The 25,698-nt window shown below is 43.1% G+C and overlaps 1 protein-coding gene across 1 annotated transcript in view; it reads right to left on the reverse strand.

Moving 5' to 3' along the window:
* Positions 1–25,698, reverse strand: part of LOC126210461 (acid phosphatase type 7) — a 118,498-nt gene that overhangs the window by 85,458 nt on the left and 7,342 nt on the right. The window contains exons 2-3 of the mRNA XM_049939694.1: positions 10,191–10,385; positions 9,797–10,017 (exon numbers count right to left, since the gene is read on the reverse strand). Of these exons, the coding sequence (XP_049795651.1) occupies positions 9,797–10,017; positions 10,191–10,385 (416 nt within the window). The remainder of the gene's footprint in view (positions 1–9,796; positions 10,018–10,190; positions 10,386–25,698) is intronic.

Below are 25,698 nucleotides of genomic sequence, written 5' to 3' on the forward strand. Positions count from 1 at the left end.
GTGACTGTTTAAGGAAACTGATATTTTGACATGCAAAGCATAAAATTTCCAAGGCAGAGAGTTTTCTCTGAGAAAAGATTTACTGAGGTTAGGCAGACACAAACAGTTCAAACTTTAATAATTAATTTTGGAGTCCATATTCAAATACGGAACAAAAGCCACACATCCCCCTAATTACAAGGTATTTTAAAGTTTGTGTAAGTATTATCGTGTCACACTATTCAAGCTGCTAATATAAAGGGAGCACTTATAAAGGACATTCTGGAGGAAGATGTGTAATGAATTGAAACACAATGGCAGTGAGAACTACGTTGCAGGAAAAAAATGTGACTCCTTCAAGGACTGTGTTCACTTGAACCAGGGTACGATACGTGCATAATGAGGGGCGATTCATTTGTCGTCATCGTCGGCGATCAGGAGGCCTGTCTGTGTACCCAGTGTTTTGACTCTGCAGGCAGTAAATGTGTTGAGTTTAGTAATGAACACTATTTGCAACATTCATTCTAGGGTACAGCCACACTCCACAGTCAAGTGCACACTCCTGTTAAACAGGTTTAGCCATTTGCACGGGTTCATACTGCGGAACTGTGGGAAGTGGGATGGCCATACTGTCGGATTGCTGCATATGTCGGGTGCCGTGGCGTGCACAGCCACACAAATGCAACGGTCGGCTACTGCGACAGAGTTAAGCGGCGCCCGCAACTTAGTGCCGGCACGCTCCGCCAGCCGGCGCTAGAGGCGTTCCCGCCAAACATTCGATCAGCCGCGAACTACACACACGCACACGAGCCTTTTTCCAGCGTTGACGGTCACACTGTGATATCACCTCCACCAGTCAGGGATCGCCAACGGCCACCGATCGTCACTCCGGAATCAGTGGAGGAAGACTGGAGCCGCCGTGTTAAATAGCCGGAAGAAAGAAAAACCGGCGTCTTTCGACCCGCCGTGGACTGCCGCCCGGAAGATACTTTGACGCAGCTGGAACGTCCGGGTGCCACGTCTTCGCTATGTCGGCCATCGACCCCGGACTCCGGGCCTGTCTACTTCCTCGGCATCTGCTGGAAAGCGTCGAGAGAAAACCCGACAGAGGAACGTAAATACAGTTCAGTTGCTAATATTTCAATTCGATAAGGTGGCATATTCTTTGGCTTGTTATAAAATTTTGGTAGGAGAAGAAGCCTTTTGTTTTCGAAGAAAGTTTATCTTTTAGTAAAATTAAGCGGTGGCCTTGCTCCACCTAATAAAAATGTTTGTTCGTACATGGGTGTTAATCTGTAGATATAACACTGGGCACACAACAGTGGTCTGTGGCACATTACTGCACCCGTAGACTGAGTTCTGGACATCTGTGTAGCATAGAGCATGTCAACACAGACACACCGTGTGGTCAGTGGTGGCCGAGCAACATCATCTGGGAATGAAATTTGAGCACACGTAGCACCTGCTGGGTCCTCAAAGACCACTGGCTACCACCTGCTTTCATTAGGACTAAAAACACGCACGAATCTCGTCAGGCTACCACCGACACAAAGACACCAGCGAGCACGGCTACTCTATCGTAAGGAAATGGTCGATAGCTATCTGTCGTCTACAGTGATGAGCACAGGTTCTGACTGTATGCGAGCGACGGACACACACGTGTATGCCGTAAGACCTGGAGAGCACTAATTCCAGAGAGCATTTGCCTATGACACACGAGTCCCATTCCAGGCTCCACAGGGGTGGAGCATCAGTTACAACTCGCTGTCACACATGATGTTTCTGCAGGTTAAAGTAACCAGAGCCCGCTGCACTGCACAGGCTGTTATCCCCATGCTACTGCCATTTCTTCAACAATGAAGATGATGTTGAAAAAAAGCACATGACAATACACGTCCACATATGGCTGCTGCAATGCAACATGCTCTTCGTGGTGTACAACAACTGCCCTGGCCAGCAAGATCACCAGATCTCTCGCCATTTGAACATGTACAGGACATCCTGAAGTGGGAAAGTACTCATTCTCCAGGATCTGCAAGAACCACTGCCGAACTGAAACACAAGGTCAAAATGTCTGGGACAATGTATTAAAGGATGCCATTTGGGAATTTTATGATGGTTTGCATGCAAGAGTACATGCCTGCATTGCTGTGAGAGGGGGTAGGTCCGGGGAGGGGGGGGGGGGGGCAACCTTTCTTGTGATGCATTTTATCTGGATGTGTTATCATATATACCTACAATGATGGACTACCTGTCACCTCACTTGAAAATAAAATGACCTCGTCCGTGAGGGTGCAGCATTTCTTTTTATGTGTACATGGAAACAACAGTAAAATGAAACAAAAGCTATGTTGAGATGTATAAAAACTTGATTCTAAGATACGTAATGAGACAGATGTGGTTTGTAGTTAGACAGACACAAACATAATGGTTTGTTGCTATTGTGTCTTCAGTCTAAAGATTGGTTTGAAGCAGTTCTCCACAACTACTCTATCCTGTGCGAGTCTCTTCATCTCTGCACGACTACTGCAGCCTACATATGTTTTGATAAGCTTATTGCATTCGTGCTTCGGTCTCTCTCTGCAATTCTTACCTCCAACATTTCTTTCTATTACCAAATATTTCCTATGAAGCAATCCCTTCTTTCAGTCAAATTTTACCACAAATTTATTTTCTCCCCAATTAAATTCAGTAACCCTTCATTAGTAACTCTATGACTTATCTAATCTTGATCTGCCCATATAATCTTCAGCACTCTTCTATCGCACCACATTTCAAAAGCTTCTGTTCTCTTCATGTCTGAACTCTTTGTGTCCATGTTTCACTACCTCTTCCCTTTCATTTCCTTTGACTCTTAAAACTGCAATCTGGTTTCCGTACAAGGAGAAAGGTGGGAAAGAATCAGCTGCACCCTATCAAAGCGACTTCTTATCAAATTGCATGCCTATGTAGCATCGACTGAGTTCTAGACTCGATTCATGATTTCCTGTTGTAAAGGTGACAGTTCATAGTAACTGACATAAAGTCACTAAATTTCGGTTACACAATAAATCACAAACCAAAGGCTGTGAATTCAATTGGATGCTACCATTACATATAATTTAAATTGGAAAAGCAAACCAAAGAGTGTGATTTATTAGCAGAACACTTAAAAATGCAACAGGTCTACTACAGAGAATGCTTACACTAAGCTTGCCTGGCCTCTTCTGAGTACTGCTATGCGGCACGGAGTCTATATCAGAAAGGACTGACAGAGGACAGCAAAGAAGGGCAGCTAATTCGATATCAATGTGAAACAGGAGAGAGAATGCCACGTATATGAAACTCAAATTGAGGTGGCGATCATTAAAACAAAGGTGTTTTTCATTGCATAGCAGGATCTTCTCATGAAATTTCAATCATCAACCTTCTCCTCTGAATGTAGAAGTGCTCTGTTGGTGCCCAGCTACATACGGAGAAATGACCACCACATTAAAACAACAGAAATCAGAGAAGGCACAGAACGATTGAAGTGTTCATTTTTCTTGTGTGCTATTCAAAAGTGGAATAGCAGAGAAATACAGTAAATTGAAGGTGGTTCAATGAATACTCTGCCACACACTTGATTGTTAAATGCAGAGTAACCATGTAGATATAGATGAAAGGAACGATCCCCACCCTCTGCCTCAAGCCTTTTGAGGAAGTAATAGAAAACTTATACGTGGAAGCCACCACTGCCCTGATGACTGCATGCTCAGTGTCTGAGCACTGTGCCACCTCATTCAGGCAGTGCCAACATACTGAGTGCTTGGAAGGTAAGTGTGGATGGTCATAACTGTAGAGGGAGATCAAGGGTTATGTACAGTGATCAGGTCCAAATGGCTGTAGGTCACAGTAGTCATGTAGAGGTACCTGCACAGGATGACACTAGAGTGGAAAGCTGCACGAAACCAGTGTTAGGTTGAAGACGATGATGACAATTATATTGCATTAGGTTCAAAAATTAAATTGTTAGGTTTAGACACAGCCTACGCTAGGAACAACAACGTCCGGAGGAATTATCAGCACTACAGAAATATTGCATCACTGTTCCATCTCGTTCTTTGGTACAGCCAGCAAAATCACTTAGCTGATGTGATGTCAGACGTAAACACAACAGATTTTTTAATATATAATGTAATTTGATACATAAAACATATACACACCAAGCGTTGTCAGGAGAACACACATATAAAGGTATTTAAATCTGCAAGCTTTTGGAGCCAGTGGCAGAATCATTGAAGGGGAAGGAAGAAGGGTGAAGGAAAACAACTGAACCAGTCTTTCCTTATCGTCCCGTCCAGTAAGTGCCCCATGACCCAGGGTTCTGGGCTACTTTTTTGAACGCTCCACACTTCCTAAAACTCACCAGTACTTTCCCTTCAGACTTCTTCCTTCCCCTTCAACCTATCTGCCAGAAGGAGGAGATGTTGCCTCTGAAAGCTTGCAAATTTAAATACCTTTACATGTGTGTACTCCTTCGCTTGGTGTGTAAATTTTTTATCTACCCAATGGCATTATAAACATAACAGAGACAAACATGTATCTCCACATCTTGTCCTTAGGCTATTTCACCGTTCAGCATTTCACATATGGATTGAGCACACCTCTACGCTGCAATGGATGTAATAGAACTTTTCTTCAACTTAGTAAAATGTATAGACCTTGATAACAGAGTGAAGTTCTTTATAATTATGGATGCTGCATTATGTTACTCCCCCCATGAACCATGGACCTTGCCGTTGGTGGGGAGGCTTGCGTGCCTCAGCGATACAGATGGCCGTACCATAGGTGCAACCACAACGGAGGGCTATCTGTTGAGAGGCCAGACAAACGTGTGGTTCCTGAAGAGGGGCAGCAGCCTTTTCAGTAGTTGCAGGAGCAACAGTCTGGATGATTGACTGATCTGGCTTTGTAACATTAACCAAAACGGCCTTGCTGTTCTGGTACTGCGAACGGCTGAAAGCAAGGGGAAACTACAGCCGCAATTTTTCCCGAGGACATGCAGCTTTACTGTATGATTAAATGATGATGGCGTCCTCTTGGGTAAAATATTCCGGAGGTAAAATAGTCCCCCATTCGGATCTCCGGGCGGGGACTACTCAACAAGACGTCGTTATCAGGAAAGAGAAAACTGGCATTCTACGGATCGGAGCGTGGAATGTCAGATCCCTTAATCGGGCAGGTAGGTTAGAAAATTTAAAAAGGGAAATGGATGAGTTGAAGTTAGATATAGTGGGAATTAGTGAAGTTCGGTGGCAGGAGGAACAAGATTTTTGGTCAGGTGATTACAGGGTTACAAATACAAAATCAAATAGGGGTAATGAGGAGTAGGTTTAATAATGAATAAACAAATAGGAGTGCGGGTTAGCTACTACAAACAGCATAGTGAACGCATTATTGTGGCCCAGACAGACATGAAGCCCATGCCTACTACAGTAGTGCAAGTTTATATGCCAACTAGCTCTGCAGATGATGAAGAAATGTATGATGAGATAAAAGAAATTATTCAGGTAGTGAAGGGAGACGAAAATTTAATAGTCATGGGTGACGAATTCATCAGTAGGAAAAGGGAGAGAAGGAAACATAGTAGGTGAAAATGGATTGGGGGGACGAAATGAAAGAGGAAGCCGTCTGGTAGAATTTCGCACAGAGCAAAACTTAATCATAGCTAACACTTGGTTCAAGAATCATAACAGAAGGTTGTATACCTGGAAGAATCCTGGAGATACCTAAAGGTATCAGATAGATTATATAATGGTAAGACAGAGATTTAGGAACCAGGTTTTAAATTGTTAGACATTTCCAGGGGCAGATGTGGATTCTGACCACAATCTATTGGTTATGAACTGCAGATTGAAACTGAAGAAACTGCAAAAAGGTGGGAATTCAAGGAGATGGGACCTGGATAAACTGAAAGAACCAGAGGTTGTAGAGAGTTTCAGGGAGAGCATAAGGGAACAATTGACAGGAATGGGTGAAAGAAATACAGTAGAAGAAGAATGGGTAGCTCTGAGGGATGAAGTAGTGAAGGCAGCAGAGGATCAAGTAAGTAAAAAGACGAGGGCTAGTAGAAATCCTTGGGTAACAGAAGAAATATTGAATTTAATTGATGAAAGGAGAAAATATAAAAATGCAGTAAATGAAGCAGGCAAAAAGGAATACAAACGTCTCAAAAATGAGATCGACAGGAAGTGCAAAATGGCTAAGCAGGCATGGCTAGAGGACAAATGTAAGGATGTAGAGGCTTGCTTGTCTCACTAGGGGTAAGTTAGATACTGCCTACAGGAAAATTAAAGAGACCTTTGGAGAGAAGAGAACCACTTGTATGAATATCAAGAGCTCAGATGGCAACCCAGTTCTAAGCAAAGAAGGGAAGGCAGAAAGGTGGAAGGAGTATATAGAGGTTTTATACAAGGGCGATGTACTTGAGGACAATATTATGGAAATGGAAGAGGATGTAGATGAAGATGAAATGAGAGATAAGATACTGCGTGAAGAGTTTGACAGAGCACTGAAGGACCTGAGTCGAAACAAAGCCCCGGGAGTAGACAACATTCCATTAGAACTACTGGTGGCCTTGGGAGAGCCAGTCATGACAAAACTCTACCATCTGGTGAGCAAGATGTATGAGACAGGCGAAATACCCACAGACCTCAAGAAGAATATAATAATTCCAATCCCAAAGAAAGCAGGTGTTGACAGATGTGAAAATTACCGAACTATCAGTTTAATAAGTCACAGCTGCAAAATACTAACGCGAATTATTTACAGACGAATGGAAAAACTGGTAGAAGCGGACCTCGGGGGAGATCAGTTTGGATTCCGTAGAAATGTTGGAACACGTGAGGCAATACTGACCCTACGACTTATCTTAGAAGAAAGATTAAGAAAAGGCAAACCTACGTTTCTAGCATTTGTAGACTTAGAGAAAGCTTTTGACAACGTTAACTGGAATACTCTCTTTCAAATTCTGAAGGTGGCAGGGGTAAAATACAGGGTGCGAAAGGCTATTTACAATTTGTACAGAAACCAGATGGCAGTTATAAGAGTCGAGGGGCATGAAAAGGAAGCAGTGGTTGGGAAAGGAGTGAGACAGGGTTGTAGCCTCTCCCCGATGTTATTCAATCTGTATATTGAGCAAGCAGTAAAGGAAACAAAAGAAAAATTCGGAGTAGGTATTAAAATTCATGGAGAAGTAGTAAAAACTTTGAGGTTCGCCGATGACATTGTAATTCTGTCAGAGACAGCAAAGGACTTGAAAGAGCAGTTGAATGGAATGGACAGTGTCTTGAAAGGAGGATATAAGATGAACATCAACAAAAGCAAAACGAGGATAATGGAATGTAGTCAAATCAAATCGGGTAATGCTGAGGGAATTAGATTAGGAAATGAGACACTTAAAGTAGTAAAGGAGTTTTGCTATTTGGGGAGCAAAATAACTGATGATGGTCGAAGTAGGGAGGATATAAAATGTAGACTGGCAATGGCAAGGAAATCGTTTCTGAAGAAGAGAAATTTGTTAACATCGAGTATAGATTTAAGTGTCAGGAAGTCGTTTGTGAAAGTATTTGTATGGAGTGTAGCCATGTATGGAAGTGAAACATGGACGATAACCAGTTTGGACAAGAAGAGAATAGAAGCTTTCGAAATGTGGCGCTACAGAAGAATGCTGAAGATAAGGTGGGTAGATCACGTAACTAATGAGGAGGTATTGAATAGGATTGGGGAGAAGAGAAGTTTGTGGCACAACTTGACTAGAAGAAGGGATCGGTTGGTAGGACATGTTTTGAGGCATCAAGGGATCACAAATTTAGCATTGGAGGGCAGCGTGGAGGGTAAAAATCGTAGAGGGATACCAAGAGATGAATACACTAAGCAGATTCAGAAGGATGTAGGTTGCAGTAGGTACTGGGAGATGAAGAAGCTTGCACAGGATAGAGTAGCATGGAGAGCTGCATCAAACCAGTCTCAGGACTGAAGACCACAACAACAACAACATTATGTTACTGGGGAAAAGTGTGAAAATTGTGTGGGAAAGCCTCACTATCATCTGACAGTTTGCTTAGGGCTGAACCTGCAGTGGTGTGCATGTTAGAATGCGGGTGTGTGATGCGATCTCCAGAGAAAGAGATGCAGCAGCACCAGTGTGCTCTCCGTTTCTGTTCCTTCGCCTACCCTCCAGCTCTTGCCTACCCTGGGGACAAGCTATCACTGGAGTGAAGGAGTGAACACCACAATGGGCTGCTGTTTCTGTTTTCGACTCACCTCGGATAAATTTAAATGCTTGGTAAACTACTGTTGCTTCTTAATGTAATACTTGTCATGTCTGCGTTGTTCCACCCACCGTGAAGACTATAGCAGCTAAGTACGTTCATTACACTGTATTGGTCACAAAACTGTCGACACTAACTTCGTGCTCCCAACATTGGGGCAATTACAGGTAATGTCAAATTGAACTACACTTTGTAATCCAGTTATTGTAAAATTCATACATATTGAGTTTTTTTGACGGACAATTATTTTAATACATTTAATTTTGCTTTCATAGGAACTAATCTTTTTCCCCTGTGGAGCTAGCAAGTGCTGCAGTGAACTACAACTTGTCCACTGCCCACTACTATGCCTGCCAAATAATTATTTTAACTGATTTTTGTTTCAATTATAAAAGGATGGAAGATAAACAAAGTACACATGCTAGATCTATTAAGCAAAATGTAATATTAATGAAAGAAAATATACTCGTATATTAGCAAAATATAACTGCACTACATCGTATGCATAGTCATGGAAAACCTTTATCACTTTTTGTAAACATCAGATAAATTGCAATTGTGAATAATGACGACATTGAAAATTTGTGCCGGACCAGACTCAAACCCGGGTTTCCCACTTATTGCGACCGATACCGTACCATTTGGCTATTCGTGCACGACTCACAACCAGACCCAAACTTCCATATGTCTACAAGCTGTACTCACACATCCATTATGTATATTCCTGTACAGATCAGACGTTGTGCTTGAATGTCGCGTGCCCAGTAATGGCAGATAAATATGATATTGCAGTGTCTCTGTTATTCTGATGACAATGTACTGTGGCAACCACACAGACGCATGGTTGATGACATTTGGAAGTTTGGGTCTCTCCGTGAGTCGTGCACGGATAGTAAAATGGCAAAGTGACTTCTTGCGATAAGCGGGAATTCCGGGTACGAGTTCCGGTCCGGCAAAAATTTTCATTGTCGTCATTCCATTCTACAGCCGATCGTGGTCATTATTCGCAACTGCGAATTCATCTGGTGTAATTCGTAATGGCTGTGATCGCCACAGTGCATCATCATCAGAATAATGCAGACACTGCAATATCATACTTATCACTTTTTTTCCAAGTTAGCTGCCTTTTATAAAAATTGTCATTGAATCTGCAATCTGAGGAAAAATCAATACAGGGAAAGAACCACTACAATATCTAACCTAAAATGAAAATCGACACTAAACGTTCTCCGTGCATCTGTAAGGACAATGTACAGACGTGGCACTACTGGCTGGAATGTCACACAGGGCAGTGCTCCTTGCTGCTGTCTATCTACCCACCATCTGCCTTTTTATGTGCACACTGCCATAGGTGCGGTATATTAAATCACTCATTCATTAATTCAGAAGTATGGCTGGTTGTACTTTTTTCTTCAGTAATAAAGCTTATAGTTTTCATCCCTGAACTTCAATTATTTTCCCCAGATTACTGCACAGTATTCTCCACTGCTTTTGTATCACAATGTGTAACTGTAACAACATACCGTATTCATGTCATACGCAAAGTCACCGACATGGATGATGGCATCGTACATTCCCCTCTGCACCTCCTCCTGCAGAAATGGAAGCGACACAGCGTTCTCGTTACCCATGTCACCAAACACTGCGAGGGAAGGCACCCACTGCACCGGACCTTCTGGGTCGGGTGAGACTCGGAACCTGAACAGTTCCGACCATCCGTAGTCTGGGTTCCCACAGTGATACACTGCAACAAGGTAGGATATAAGTTTACAGCATCCATCTTACAGTGTTTTCACAAAACTGATACCGAATGATTGACATTTTGTAGGGATATAGGCACCTCTGAGCCCAAAATCAAGTGTCGAGAGATTTGCGTCGAAATGTGTAAGTACAGAGGTAGAGAACAATCTGGCTTACCGTATATACTGTCCCATGTGAGATTTGCTAGTACAACTCTATGGATGTACTGTATTCTCTCCAAACTGCCAGCACTCTGAAAAATCTTCGATGTTCCCTTTGCTTCTAAAATGAGGCCACCTATGCCATACTCGACAACAGATTTGCCAGTGTTATTTAAAGTGCTCCAAGTAACGACGATCGTGTTGGGGACATCTGTAAAATTTAATAACATCGAATTACATGAAGAAATAACGTAATTTCCAGGTAGTTGGAGGAAAATAGTATCCTTACATAGAATAAATTAATAAATGGGTCTGTTGCTAAAAAGAGGGCAGAGGACACAGAGTAAAAATACGGGGCAGCAGATGGGTGACGTCTGGCTGTGACCAAGATGTTATGAAAAATAGTAAAGAAAAATACAAGCAGTAACTTCGTCCACCATACAAAGAAGACAACTGTGTTATAGGTACACACACAGACAATGACTAGCTGATAAGAAGACATGTAACTTTAGAACCCCAGGAGTACAAAACTGAGATGGTTCTAAGAATGCATAAATGATCTGCAAAGTAAATTCATTTCTCCCTACTCTGCACATAGCAAACCTATCTCACTTTCTTGATCTGCAGACAGGACTGCTAGCATACTCTGCATGCCTCCACTTAATTCTGCCCTGCAACACCCTCTTCTGGGGTAATGCAGCTCATAAAGTACTTATTCTAGAGAAGAGTGCAGAGAGAATATTATGTAAAGATGATAATCAAAGATTATGCAGAAGCCTCTTCAGGACCAATGAATTCCTTTGCTTACAGAGGTCGGACAAAACAGCGGAAACCAGACGAAAAATGCAGGTTTTCAGCTTTCCCGATGTACGCACATGAGTATTTTATTGCTTATGGTATCATGACAGGTGGAGAATGCTATACAACTATTTTTATGCTTCATAGCCACCCCGGTCAGTTCTGATCCAATTCAGCATGCACGAGTATTGTCGGGACACATGAAAACCTGCTGGTCGCTCCCAGGGAGTTTAAAATGGTCGGTGATGCATCGAGGAAATTTTCTTCTGCCATTAATTGCTCCAGGCACCTTGCAGGTAGAAATGATTGTTGTGCAGACTGATTGCTGTGTGCCACAATGATTTTCTAGACTTCAACCGCTGGGGTTATGTTGATTAAAATTATGGCTGAATCGGTAATTCTGGATTGGTTTTTGTTCTTGTACACACATTCATTTTCATCTGCACCTACATACATACTCCACAACCACCGTAGTGTGCAGAGCTGCATACCACTACTACTCATTTCTTTTCCTGCTCTACTCACAAACAGAGCGAGGGAAAAATGACTGTCTGTCTATTTTCCTCTTTACAAGCCCTAATTTCCCTCGACTTGTCTTCGCAGTCCTCACACAAAATGTACGTCGACAACACTAGAATTGTTCTGCAATCAACTACAAATGATGATTCTCTAAATTGTCTCAATATTGTTTCATGGAAAGAACATTGTTTCCCTCCAGAGACTGCTATTTACATTCTGGAAGCATCTAAATAATACTCTGATGTTCATCAAAACCACCAGTAATACATCTAGCAGCAACAAAACCACCAGTAATAAATCTAGAAGCACAAGTCCGAACTGCTTCCACGTCTAATTTTAATATGACCTAGTGGGGATCTCAAACACTCGAGCAGAACTTAAGAGTAGGTCACACAATGTTGTGGATGAGCTAAACTTTCTTAAAATTCTTCCAACAAACCATAGAGGAATATTCACCTTCTATATTACCATCCTTACGAGCTCGTTCCATTTCATATCGCTTCGCAACACTATGCCTAGAAATTTAATTGACATAACTGTATCAAGCAGCACAGTATTAATGCTGTATTCAAACATCACATACTTTTTTGCTACTCATCCACATTAACTTACATTTTTTTTTTTTTTTTTTTGCATTAAGAGCACCAACTAAAAATTCTGTTTAAGTCATCTCGTCTCCTCCCCTATAGTCATTTAACAACAAAATTTTCTCGTTCACTACACCGTCATTACTAAACAGCGGCAGATAGCTGTTCACCCGGTCCGTCAGACAATTTACCTATGTAGAGAACAAGAGGGATCCCATTACTTTTCCATACATTCAAAAATGACTGTGATCTTCCCACAGATGGTGGCGGAATATTACTACGAACCAGTACTAAATGCCTGTTTGTGGACGAATCCACCTTGTTACGAGGTGCACAGCTTGAGTGAGCTGTATGTCTATTTCCAATATGCATCAGTGAAGTTATATAAACGTGTAATGTGAAGCTGTAGATAGAAACCCCAGCTGAGCAGTCTAAGAGGGCAAGGCACTTTCCAAAGCAGTTGAGTTTCACAAATGAAGAGTAACATAGAAGAAACTACCATAATTGTATATTTGACAAGGTTAGCACAGGTCATAATTCGCTGGTGGTATACTTTACAGAGGTCTCAAACAGCTGCTACTTCTGCATATCAGTGTATACATTTATTCATGCCACGTCTGTGAAGGCGCTCCGTCATGACAGTGTTTCGAGAACATTCTGGAAATTCGAGCAAATGATTTGGCTACCCACATCACCTGACATGAATGCCATCAACATGTTTCAATGGATGGCATCTGCTGTCATATATGAAAAATGTTAAATTCCCAAAAGAACTGAACTGATATCCAAATTCAGACAAAAAAATATATCAAATGGCGAACTCCTTATGTACACTGAACTAATTCCTCATAATAATATATAATATGACACCACTCCTTAGTGATGCAGTCTTCCTCCCATGTACTATGAATAAACAACTAGATGCACACAGAACAACTGACAGTGGAGTAATTTTCTCTTTTTCTAGCCTGGCTTGCCCAGACTTTCACGGTTCTGGTGATGACCACTGTTGACAGCTACAGAGCTACTGTCTTTAGTTGCCAGCGTGATGTGGCCATGCACGGTGAATTTATTTACACAAATACAGCAAACTAGACTTTTTTATGGTCACTTATTTATATGGGATGACAAAAGCTCAAAACCGCAGTCCTTCCCATTAAAGATGTTGGTTTAAATAACCCATGTAAACAAAATGTTGTAGTAATTGTGAACTGGCAGTAGAAATTCCATATTATTTTATTACACACCATTATCACCATCTGATGATGACTGAGCAGTGCACAATTCTTTTTCTGTTCCCATCTCCACGGTTTCCTGTGATCTGCACACTGAGGTGATAAAAGCCACCGGATACCTCACAATATCATCCCGGACCTCCTTTTGCCCAGCTTAGTGCACCAGCTCAACGTGGCACGGACACAAGAAGTCATTGGAATTCCTCTGCTGAAATACTCAACCATGTTACCTCTACAGCCATCAATATAACTGCAAAAGTGTAGCTGGTGTGGGATATTGCGCACAAACTGACATCTCGACTGTGTGATGTTTAAAGCTTTCCCGGCGTACTGATTGTTCCATAAAAACACGGGAGAACTGCCGGATATCAGTAACGTCCTACCACGATATTTCGGCGCAGAGTCTTCTGGCCATCTTCAGGTGAGTGCCACTGTAGTAGTACTACAGAGGCAGGATGTTACTGATATCCGGCAGTACTCCCGTGTTTTTATGGAACATCTCGACTGTGCATTGTAAAAGTCTGATGGGATTCGAGTCAGGTGATCTGGGTTGCCAAATCATTCCCTCAAACTGTCCGGAATGTTCTTCATCTACATCTATACTCCGCAAGCCACCTGACAGTGTGTGGCGGAGGGTACCTTAAGAACCTCTATCGGTACTCCCTTCTATTCCAGTCTCGCATTGTTTGTGGAAAGAAGGATTGTCGGTATGCCTCTGTGTGGGATCTAATCTCTCCGATTTTATCCTCACGGTCTCTTCGCGAGATATTCGTAGGAGGGAGCAATATACAGCTTGACTCCTCGGTGAAGGTATGTTCTCGAAACTTCAACAAAAGCCCGTACCAAGCTACTGAACATCTCTCCTGCAGAGTCTTCCACTGGAGTTTATCTGTCATCTCCGTAACGCTATCGCGATTACTAAATGATCCTGTAATGAAGCGCGCTGCTCTCCATTGGATCTTCTCTATCTCTTCTATCAACCCTATCCAGTATGGATCCCACACTGCTGAGCAGTATTCAAGCAGTGGGCGAACAAGTGTACTGTAACCTACTTCCTTTGTTTTCGGATTGCATTTCCTTAGGATACTTCCAATGAATCTCAGTCTGGCATCTGCTTTACCGACGATTGACTTTATGTGATCATTCCATTTTAAATCACTCCTAATTCGTACTCCCAGATGTTGTCTTTAGTCCTGAGGTTTGATGAAGCTCTCCATGCTACTCTACCCTGTGCAAGCTTCTTCATCTCCCAGTACCTACTGCAACCTACATCCTTCTGAATCTGCTTAGTGTATTCATCTCTTGGTATCCCTCCACGATTTTTACCCTCCACGCTGCCCTCCAATGCTAAATTTGTGATCCCTTGATGCCTCAGAACATGTCCCACCAACCGGTCCCTTCTTCTTGTCAAGTTGTGCCACAAGCTCCTCTTCTCCCCAATTCTATTCAATACCACCTCATTAGTTATGTGGTCTACCCATCTAATCATCAGCATTCTTCTGTAGCACCACATTTCAAAAGCTTCTATTCTCTTCTTGTCCAAACTATTTATCGTCCATGTTTCACTTCCATAAATGGCTACACTCCATACAAATACTTTCAGAAACAACTTCCTGACACTTAAATATATACTCGATGTTAACAAATTTCTCTTCTTCAGAAATGCTTTCCTTGCCATTGCCAGTCTACATTTTATATCCTGTCTACTTCAACCACCATCAGTTATTTTGCTCCCCAAATAGCAAAACTTCTTTACTACTTTAAGTGTCTCATTTCCTAATCTAATCCCCTCAGCATTACCCGATTTGATTTGACTACATTCAATTATCCTCGTTTTGCTTTTGTTGATGTTCATCTTATATCCTCCTTTCAAGACACTGTCCATTCCGTTCAACTGCTCTTCCAAGTCCTTTGCTGTCTCTGACAGAATTACAATGTCATCGGCGAACCTCAAAGTTTTTACTTCTTCTCCATGAATTTTAATACCTACTCCGAATTTTTCTTTTGTTTCCTTTACTGCTTGCTCAATATACAGATTGAATAACATCGGGGAGAGGCAACAACCCTGTCTCACTCCCTTCCCAACCACTGCTTCCCTTTCATGCCCCTCGACTCTTATAACTGCCATCTGGTTTCTGTACAAATTGTAAATAGCCTTTCGCACCCTGTATTTTACCCCTGCCACCTTCAGAATTTGAAAGAGAGTATTCCAGTTAACGTTGTCAAAAGCTTTCTCTAAGTCTACAAACGCTAGAAACGTAGGTTTGCCTTTTCTTAATCTTTCTTCTAAGATAAGTCGTAGGGTCAGTATTGCCTCACGTGTTCCAACATTTCTACGGAATCCAAACTGATCTTCGCCGAGGTCGGCTTCTACCAGTTTTTCCATTCGTCTGTAAAGAATTCGCGATAGTATTTTGCAGCTGTGACTTATTAAACTGATAGTTCGGTAATTTTCACATCTGTCAACACCTGCTTTCTTTGGGATTGGAATTATTATATTCTTCTTGAGGTCTGTGGGTATTTCGCCTGTCTCATACATCTTGCTCACCAAGTTTTGTCAGGACTGGCTCTCCCAACAGAATGTTGTCTACTCCCGGAGCCTTGTTTCGACTCAGGTCTTTCAGTGCTCTGTCAAACACTTCATGCAGTATTGTATCTCCCATTTCATCTTCATCTACATCCTCTTCCATTTCCATAATATTGTCCTCAAGTACACCACCCTTGTATAGCCCCTCCATATACTCCTTAACCTTTCTGCTTTCCCTTCTTTGTTAAGAACTGGGTTTCCATCTGAGCTCTTGATATTCATGCAAGTGGCTCTCTTTTCTCCAAAGGTCTCTCTAATTTTCCTGTAGGCAGTATCTATCTTACCCCTAGTGAGATAAGCCTCTACATCCTTACATTTGTCTTCTAGCCATCCCTGCTTAGCCATTTTGCACTTCCTGTCGATCTCATTTTTGAGACGTTTGTATTCCCTTTTGCCTGCTTCATTTACTGCGTTTTTATATTTTCTCCTTTCGTCAATTAAATTCAATATTTCTTCTGTTACCCAAGAATTTCTACTAGCCCTCGTCTTTTTACCTACCTGATCCTCTGCTGCCTTCACTACTTCATCCCTCAGAGCTACCCATTCTTCTTCTACTGTATTTCTTTCACCCATTCCTGTCAATTGTTCCCTTTTGCTCTCCCTGAAACTCTGTACAACCTCTGGTTCTTTCAGTTTATCCAGGTCCCATCTCCTTATATTCCCACTTTTTTTGCAGTTTCTTCAGTTTTAATCTACAGTGCATAACCAATAGGTTGTGGTCAGAGTCCACATCTGCCCCTGCAAATGTCTTACAATTTAAAACCTGGTTCCTAAATTTCTGTCTTACCATTATATAATCTAGCTGATACCTTCTAGTATCTCCAGGATTCTTCTATGTATACAACCTCCTTTTATGATTCTTGAACCAAGTGTTAGCTATGATTAAGTTATGCTCTGTGCAAAATTCTACCAGACGGCTTCCTCTTTCATTTCTCTCCCCCAATCCATATTCACCCACTATGTATCCTTCTCTCCCTTTTCCTACTCTCGAATTCCAGTCACCCATGACTATTAAATTTTCTTCTCCCTTCACTACCTGAATAATTTCTTTTATCTCATCATACATTTCATCCATTTCTTCATCATCTGCAGAGCCAGTTGGCATATAAACTTGCACTACTGTAGTAGGCATGGGCTTCATGTCTGTCTGGGCCACAATAATGCATTCACTATGCTGTTGGTAGTAGCTTACCCGCACTCCTATCTTTTTATTCATTATTAAACCTGCTCCTGCATTACCCCTATTTGATTTTGTATTTATAACCCTGTAATCACCTGACCAAAAGTCTTGTTCCTCCTGCCACCGAACTTCACTAATTCCCACTATATCTAACTTCAACTCATCCATTTCCCTTTTTAAATTTTCTAACCTACCTACCCGATTAAGGGATCTGACATTCCACGCTCCGATCCGTAGAACGCCAGTTTTCTTTATCCTGATAATTTATGGAATTAACTGCTTCCAGTTGCTGACCTGCTATATTGTAGCTACATGATAGGGGATCTTTCTTTCTATGCATTCGCATAACATTACACTTGTCTACATTGAGATTCAATTGCCATTCCCTGCACCATGGGTCAATTTGCTGCAGATCCTCCTGCATTTCAGTACAATTTTCCATTGTTACAACCTCTCGATATACCACAGCATAATCTGCAAAAAGCCTCAGTGAACTTCCGATGTCATCCACAAGGTCATTTATGTATATTGTGAATAGCAACGGTCCTACGACACTCCCCTGCGGCACACAAGAAATCACTCTTACTTCAGAAGACTTCTTTCCATTGAGAATGACATGCTGCATTCTGTTATCTAGGAACTCTTCAACCCAATCACACAATTGGTCTGATAGTCCATATGCTCTTACTTTGTTCATTAAATTACTGTAGGGAACTGTATCGAACGCCTTGTGGAAGTCAAGAAACACAGCATCTACCTGGGAACCCATGTCTACGGCCCTCTGAGTCTAGCGCGAGCTGGGTTTCACACAATCGTCTCGTTTGAAACCCGTGCTGATTCCTACGGAGTAAATTTCCAGTCTCCAGAAAAGTCATCATACTCGAACATAATGTGTGTTCCAAAATTCTACAACTGATAGACGTTAGAGATGTAGGTCTATAGTTCTGCACATCTGTTCGACGTCCCTTCTCGAAAACGGGGATGACCTGTGCCCTTTTCCAATCCTTTGGAACGCTACGCTCTTCTAGAGACCTACAGTACACAGCTGCAAGAAGGGGGGCAAGTTCCTTCACGTACTCTGTGTAAAATCGAACTGGTATCCCATCAGGTCCAGAGGCCTTTCCTCTTTTGAGCGATTTTAATTGTTTCTCTATCCCTCTGTCGTCTATTTCGATATCTGCCATTTTGTCATCTGTGCGACAATCTAGAGAAGGAACTACAGTGCAGTTTTCCTCTGTGAAACAGCTTTGGAAAAAGCTGAAACCGATAGTGAACAACTGTGGCCCCAAACATGACATCTTTGTTTAGGAACATGAAGTCCATAAATGATTGAAAATGGTCTCCACGTAGCCAAACACAACTACACTCCTGGAAATGGAAAAAAGAACACATTGACACCGGTGTGTCAGACCCACCATACTTGCTCCGGACACTGCGAGAGGGCTGTACAAGCAATGATCACACGCACGGCACAGCGGACACACCAGGACCCGCGGTGTTGGCTGTCAAATGGCGCTAGCTGCGCAGCATTTGTGCACCGCCGCCGTCAGTGTCAGCCAGTTTGCCGTGGCATACGGAGCTCCATCGCAGTCTTTAACACTGGTAGCATGCCGCGACAGCGTGGACGTGAACCGTATGTGCAGTTGACGGACTTTGAGCGAGGGCGTATAGTGGGCATGCGGGAGGCCGGGTGGACGTACCGCCGAATTGCTCAACACGTGGGGCGTGAGGTCTCCACAGTACATCGATGTTGTCGCCAGTGGTCGGCGGAAGGTGCACGTGCCCGTCGACCTGGGACCGGACCGCAGCGACGCACGGATGCACGCCAAGACCGTAGGATCCTACGCAGTGCCGTAGGGGACCGCACCGCCACTTCCCAGCAAATTAGGGACACTGTTGCTCCTGGGGTATCGGCGAGGACCATTCGCAACCGTCTCCATGAAGCTGGGCTACGGTCCCGCACACCGTTAGGCCGTCTTCCGCTCACGCCCCAACATCGTGCAGCCCGCCTCCAGTGGTGTCGCGACAGGCGTGAATGGAGGGACGAATGGAGACGTGTCGTCTTCAGCGATGAGAGTCGCTTCTGCCTCGGTGCCAATGATGGTCGTATGCGTGTTTGGCGCCGTGCAGGTGAGCGCCACAATCAGGACTGCATACGACCGAGGCACACAGGGCCAACACCCGGCATCATGGTGTGGGGAGCGATCTCCTACACTGGCCGTACACCACTGGTGATCGTCGAGGGGACACTGAATAGTGCACGGTACATCCAAACCGTCATCGAACCCATCGTTCTGCCATTCCTAGACCGGCAAGGGAACTTGCTGTTCCAACACGACAATGCACGTCCGCATGTATCCCGTGCCACCCAACGTGCTCTAGAAGGTGTAAGTCAACTATCCTGGCCAGCAAGATCTCCGGATCTGTCCCCCATTGAGCACGTTTGGGACTGGATGAAGCGTCGTCTCTCGCGGTCTGCACGTCCAGCACGAACGCTGGTCCAACTGAGGCGCCAGGTGGAAATGGCATGGCAAGCCGTTCCACAGGACTACATCCAGCATCTCTACGATCGTCTCCATGGGAGAATAGCAGCCTGCATTGCTGCGAAAGGTGGATATACACTGTACTAGTGCCGACATTGTGCATGCTCTGTTGCCTGTGTCTATGTGCCTGTGGTTCTGTCAGTGTGATCATGTGATGTATCTGACCCCAGGAATGTGTCAATAAAGTTTCCCCTTCCTGGGACAATGAATTCACGGTGTTCTTATTTCAATTTCCAGGAGTGTATTTCCAATCAATGATCAACTCAGTTGGACCAGAGAACACAGTCCATTCCACACAAACACAGCCTACACCACTAATGAGCTACTACAAGCATAGTGCATTGTTGACAAGTTGAACTGGGACTCACCTGACCAGGATACTATTTTCCAGTCATCTAGGGTCCAGCCAATACGGTCATGAGCCTAGGAGAGGTCATGCAAGCAATTTTGTGCTGTAAAGCCCGTCTCACACGGAGCAAGATTCGCTGTAAGTTTCCTTGCTGGCTCGCGCGACGGCTACCTTGCGGGCGTCGTCGTCTGCTAGAGAGATACCTTGCTGGGAACCTTGTAAGATTTCCAGGATTTTACTTGTAAGGTTTTCTTGGAAGGTTCCCTGCGTGCTACCTGCGTTGGCCAATCACGAGACGTTTCATTTGTGACGTCAGACGCGGAAAGCTCGGGCGGGAAGCCTTTGCCGATAGTCGCTTTTCTGCTGTTGTGAGGTGCGGTAGGAAGTTCTTATAATTATTAAGTAATGGCACCGCAGTGGTCCAAGGAAGCAATTGAAGCATTGATATGTACTTATAGGGAAGAACAGTGTCTGTACATCGTGAAAAGCGCAACTATTATAATAAACAGTTGCGTGCAGAAGCACTCGAAAGAGTTGCAAGTGCCGTGTGTCTCGTTCGACCACTACGACGAGCAAGGAGTGCAATAGCAAATTGCACAATAAAGTCGTATATAACAGTCATTATTGGTGTGTGTGTGTCTATATATATATATCAAGTCAAACAGTAATGAAATGGTGATACTTTTCAAACAAAAGTAGGTGTTATGCGAACTAACCTCAACTCTATATGAAGCATGGAGAGCACACCTTTTCCATCGTTTCTCCTCTTCATCCAGTTTTTCGTCCATTCTCTCTTTCTTCTTATCTCTTTAGCACGCATTTCTGCATCGTTTAGCAACAAAACAGCTAAAACGCCAGTTTGCTCTGAACATCTGTACCTGAAGCAGCCATCTTCATTCGATACAACATGCAGCCGATCACAACACAACTAACTGCCGATCTTGCACCGTGGGAGAGCTTCGGCACGGACGATAGCCGGCTCCTTTCCCTGCAAGCTGGCAGGCATGCATGCATGCCATCTCGCAAACTTGCGGCGAACCTCGCTCCGTGTGAGATGGCAGGCTTTAGCAAAGGCTGCTGCCACAGCCCAATTAACACCAAATTTTGCTGCATTGCCCTAACTGATATGTTTGTCATACATCCCACATTGATTTCTGTAGTTGATAAAGCAGTGTTGCTCATCTGCTAGCACTGACAAATCTTTGCAAACGCCACAGCTCTCGGTTGTTAAGTGAAGGCAGTTGGCCACTGTGCACTGTGTTGTCCGTGATTAGAGGTAATACCTGCAATTTGATATTCTCGGAACACTCTTTACACTTTGGTCCCAGAATACCGAATTCCCTTAAGATTTCCAAAATGGAGTGTCCCACGTGTCTAGCTCCAACTACTACTCTGCATTCAAAGTCTGTTAATTACCGTCATGTGGCCATAATCGTGCTGGAAATTGTTTCACACAAGCCACACGAGTACAAATAACAGCTCCACCAATGCACTGCCCCTTTATAGCTCGTGTAAGCGATATGACCACCATCTGTATACATGCTTATCACTACTCCACGATTCTTGTCACCTCTGTGTAATATTGGTACTAACAAAATGTCCCAACATCCCTTTGTAGTTGGCCTAGCAACATGAGGGTCGCTTTGTTTTTACCAACAACCGCTAGATGACACTGCTAACATGTGACATAATTATTTTAAAATTTGCATTTATTGTTGTAAAAAAATGACACATCAGACACTGACTGGTAGTTTGTGTATAGTGAGTGTTAAAGAAACAGTTTGGTGAAAAATGTGGAATTTTCAGATAAGAGATTTCATTAGCTGATTTCTGTAACAGCCTAACTCATCAGCAACATTGCCTCCATCAGTTATAAGTTTCATGAAGGTCAACCAAAATCAGTTGTTGCTCCAAAAACCAGGGATGCTGTGTGCAGCATCAACATAATAGTGTCACATAGAAGAAGGTGTAATTAGATGAATGACGAACACTAACTTCACTTAACGAAGGTTTATTCAGCACTTGCTCGTACAAGATCGCGAAGCGAACTGCCTCCGGCCAGAACACATGCAGTATATATACAGCTACAGAACATTCCAGTACAAGACTCTTGATATTGGTGGATACTTCTAGAATGTATTTGAACCGAATATAGAAATTAAAATTGTACAGTCCAGGTGAGTTTTGAACTCATGACCCTCCTTGCAACAGTTCACTTTAGTATCACTAAATCATGATGATACTCACAAGGGAACCTCCCCATCGCACCCCCCCTTGGACTTACTTATAAGTTGGCACAGTGGATAGGCCTTGAAAAACTGAACACAGATCAATCAAGAAAACAGGAAGAAGTTGTGTAGAACTATGAAAAAAATAAGCAAAATATACAAACTGAGTAGTCCATGCGTGAGATAGGCAACATCAAGGAGAAAGTGAGCTCAAGAGCGCCGTGGTCCCGTGGTTAGCGTGAGCAGCTGCGGAACGGAAGGTCCTTGGTTCAAGTCTTCCCTTGAGTGAAAAGTTTACCTTTTTTTATTTTCGCAAAGTTATGATCTGTCAGTTCGTTCACTGACGTCTCTGTTCACTGTAATAAGTTTAGTGTCTGTGTTTTGCGATTAGTAGACGCAAGGACGTGCCTCTCCAATGGGAACCAAAAACATTTGATCGCAAGGTCATAGGTCAACCTATTTATCCACAGGAAAATAAGTCTGATATATTCTATACAACACTGGTGATGGCATGTGCGTCACACAACAGGAATATGTTGTCGACCCACCTAACTTGTACACTTGGCAAATGGGTAAAAAGATTCTTCTACCTTGCCCGATTTAGGTTTTGTTGTTAAAAAAAAGTTATCGCATCAGACGAACGGACGGACAGATAATAATTGTCTGAAAATAAAAAATTAAACTTTTCACTCGAGGGAAAACTTGAACCAAGGACCTATAGTTCCGCAGCTGCTCACGCTAACCACGGCACTCCTGAGCATACATTATCCTTGATGTTGCCTATCTTTCGCGTGGACTACTCAGTTCGTATATTTTGCTTATTTTTTTTCATAGTTCCACACAACTTCTTCCTGTTTTCTCGATTGATCAGTGTTCAGTTTTTCAAGGCCTATCCACTGTGCCAACTAAATCTGAGTGGGGTGTGATGGGGAGTTCCCTTGTCAGTTTCTTCTGTGACGTTGCTCCCTCCTTAAGAGAACAGCATCTCGGTGTTACGTCCTCCTAGTCTGGGAACAAGTAATTGGTCTTGCATACTCTGACTCCTGACGACTGATTCTCGCCCTGGCGGTGATCTTCTTAGAACTTCTTTTGCCGATACGCTCTTTGTTACCTTTCCGAATGTTGCCTGTCACTGGAGCATCGAATTTACCCTGGGTTGCAGTATCATTATAGGGCTTCATTCGAAGGACGCGGACCATATCTCTGATCTTTCGTCGTTTTGTGTCGGGATAGGAATCTTCAACTTCATAAGTAACATCAGATAACTGTCTTGCAACCTTATAAGGTCCAAAGCAGCGCCTGAGGAGCTTCTCAGAGAGACCAACCTTTCGAAAAGGAGTAGATCCAGATGAGGTCGCCAGGCTTACAGACAACAGAGCGGTGGCTCACGTCATACCATCAGCGATTGTTTTCTTAAGCCTGAAGCGTGTGGAGTCGAGCTAACTGCCGAGCTTCCTCAGCTCTGGTTAACAACTGGCCGATGTAGTCGCCGTCCACGTCATTAGGATGTAACGGAAATACAGTGTCCATCGTTGTAGTTGCCTCACGCCCATGTACCAGGAAAAATGGCATAAAACCTGTGGTGTCTTGTTTGGCGGTGTCGTAGGCAAACGTCATGAAAGGTAGTACCTCATCCCAGTTGCTCTCCTCAACATTGATAACATGTCAGCCAAGGTCTTATTAGGCGTTCAGTAAGCCCGTTAGTTTGCGGATGGTAGGCAGTCGTCATGTGATGAGTAATGCAGCACCAATGTTTGTAACAAGATTCGACTGAAAAACTTTCTCGCGATCCGTAATTAATGACCTTGGGGCACCATGTTTTAATACAATGTCTTCCACAATGAATTTGGCTACCTCAGATGCTTCGGCTGTTTTCACAGATTTTGTAATGGTATAGCGTGTCAGATAATCAGTGCAAACAATAATCCATCTATTGCCACTAGCAGATGTTGGAAATTGTCCGAGGACGTCAACCCCAACACACTGGAAAGGAGTTTCGGCTGGTGGAATTGGTATGAGTCGGCCAGGTGGTTTCTGAGGAACTGCCTTTCTCCTCTGGCACTCAACAGTGCGACACATAGTGACGGACAATCCTAAATAAACCTGGCCAGAAAAATCTCTTGCCGATTCTATCGTATGTCTTAATAAATCCTAAATGTCTGGCCTCAATGTGTCATGGAATTTCTGTAGAACATCTAAGCACATGTATTTAGAAACCACTGGTAGCCACCTCTTTCCATACGGTTCAAAGTTTTTCTTGCAAAGTAATCCATTAACTACCTTAAATTGTCCTTTCACATCCTCTGACCGATTTAAGGCAAGCATAATTTGTGATATCTTGGTGTCCTTCTCCTGCTCAGCAGAGAGATCCTGGAGTGCAGCGAGTCAGTCACTGTCTTCATCAAAGTCTTGATGGTCTTGCACAGGGTTTCCTGAGATACAGTCAGCATCTTGGTGTTTTCTTCCACTTTTGTGCACTATGGTAATGTCATACTCTTGAAGACATAGTGCCCACCTGGCGAGTCGCCCTGTTAGATCCTTAAGACCTGTCAACCAACAAAGTGAATGACGGTCTGTAACAACTGTGAATGGCCTTCCATATGGATACTGTCGAAATTTGCACATGGCCCAGATCACAGCAAGACATTCTCTTTCTGTAGTTGGGTAGTTTCTCTTGGCTTTTGTAAGTGTCCTAGAAGCATAGGCTATAACCTTCTCCTTTCCATCCAAAATTTGCACCAGAACAGCACCGATCCCATACCCACCGGCATCTGTGTGTAGTTCTGTAGGTGCTCTCTCATCATACAGACCAAGTACAGGATCAGTTAGTTGTTAGAGCTTTTCACAGCACATTGAAAGAATCTTGTTGAGCACCACCCCAGATAAATTCAGCATCAGCTTTTAACAACCCTGGCCTGGCTTTAATACAAAAATCTTTGATAAAACGACGGTAATAAGAACATTATCCGAGGAAGCTTTTCACATCTCTAATACTTTTAGGAAATAGAAAATTCTGTTATAGATCTCACCTTTTCTGCGTCTGGCCACACACCATCGTTTGATACAAGGTGTCCACGTATTTTGATTTCATTTGCTCCAAAGAGAAACTTTCCTGGATTAAGTTTCAGTCCGCCTTGTTGGAGACACTCAAGAATGGCCCTCAGTCTTATTATGTTCACCAAATGTCTCTGAGAACACTATACTGTCATCTAAATAACAAAGACTTCAGATGCCTAAGAAGATCATCCATCATCCATTCAAAAGTTGCTGGTGCATTACACAAACCAAATGGCATTACCTTAAACTGATACAGGCCCTCAGGTGATGAATGCAATTTTCTCACGATCAGCCTCATCTACTTTGATTTGCCAGTATCCCGAGTACATGTCCATCGTTGAGAAAAACTTAGTCCCCTTCAGACAATCTAGTGTGTCGTCAATTCGTGGAAGAAGGTAAATGTCCTGTTTAGTTATCTCATTAAACTTCCTGTAATTAACA

Source organism: Schistocerca nitens, chromosome 10, assembly GCF_023898315.1.
Source record: "Schistocerca nitens isolate TAMUIC-IGC-003100 chromosome 10, iqSchNite1.1, whole genome shotgun sequence".
Classification (NCBI taxonomy): Eukaryota; Metazoa; Arthropoda; class Insecta; order Orthoptera; family Acrididae; genus Schistocerca; species Schistocerca nitens.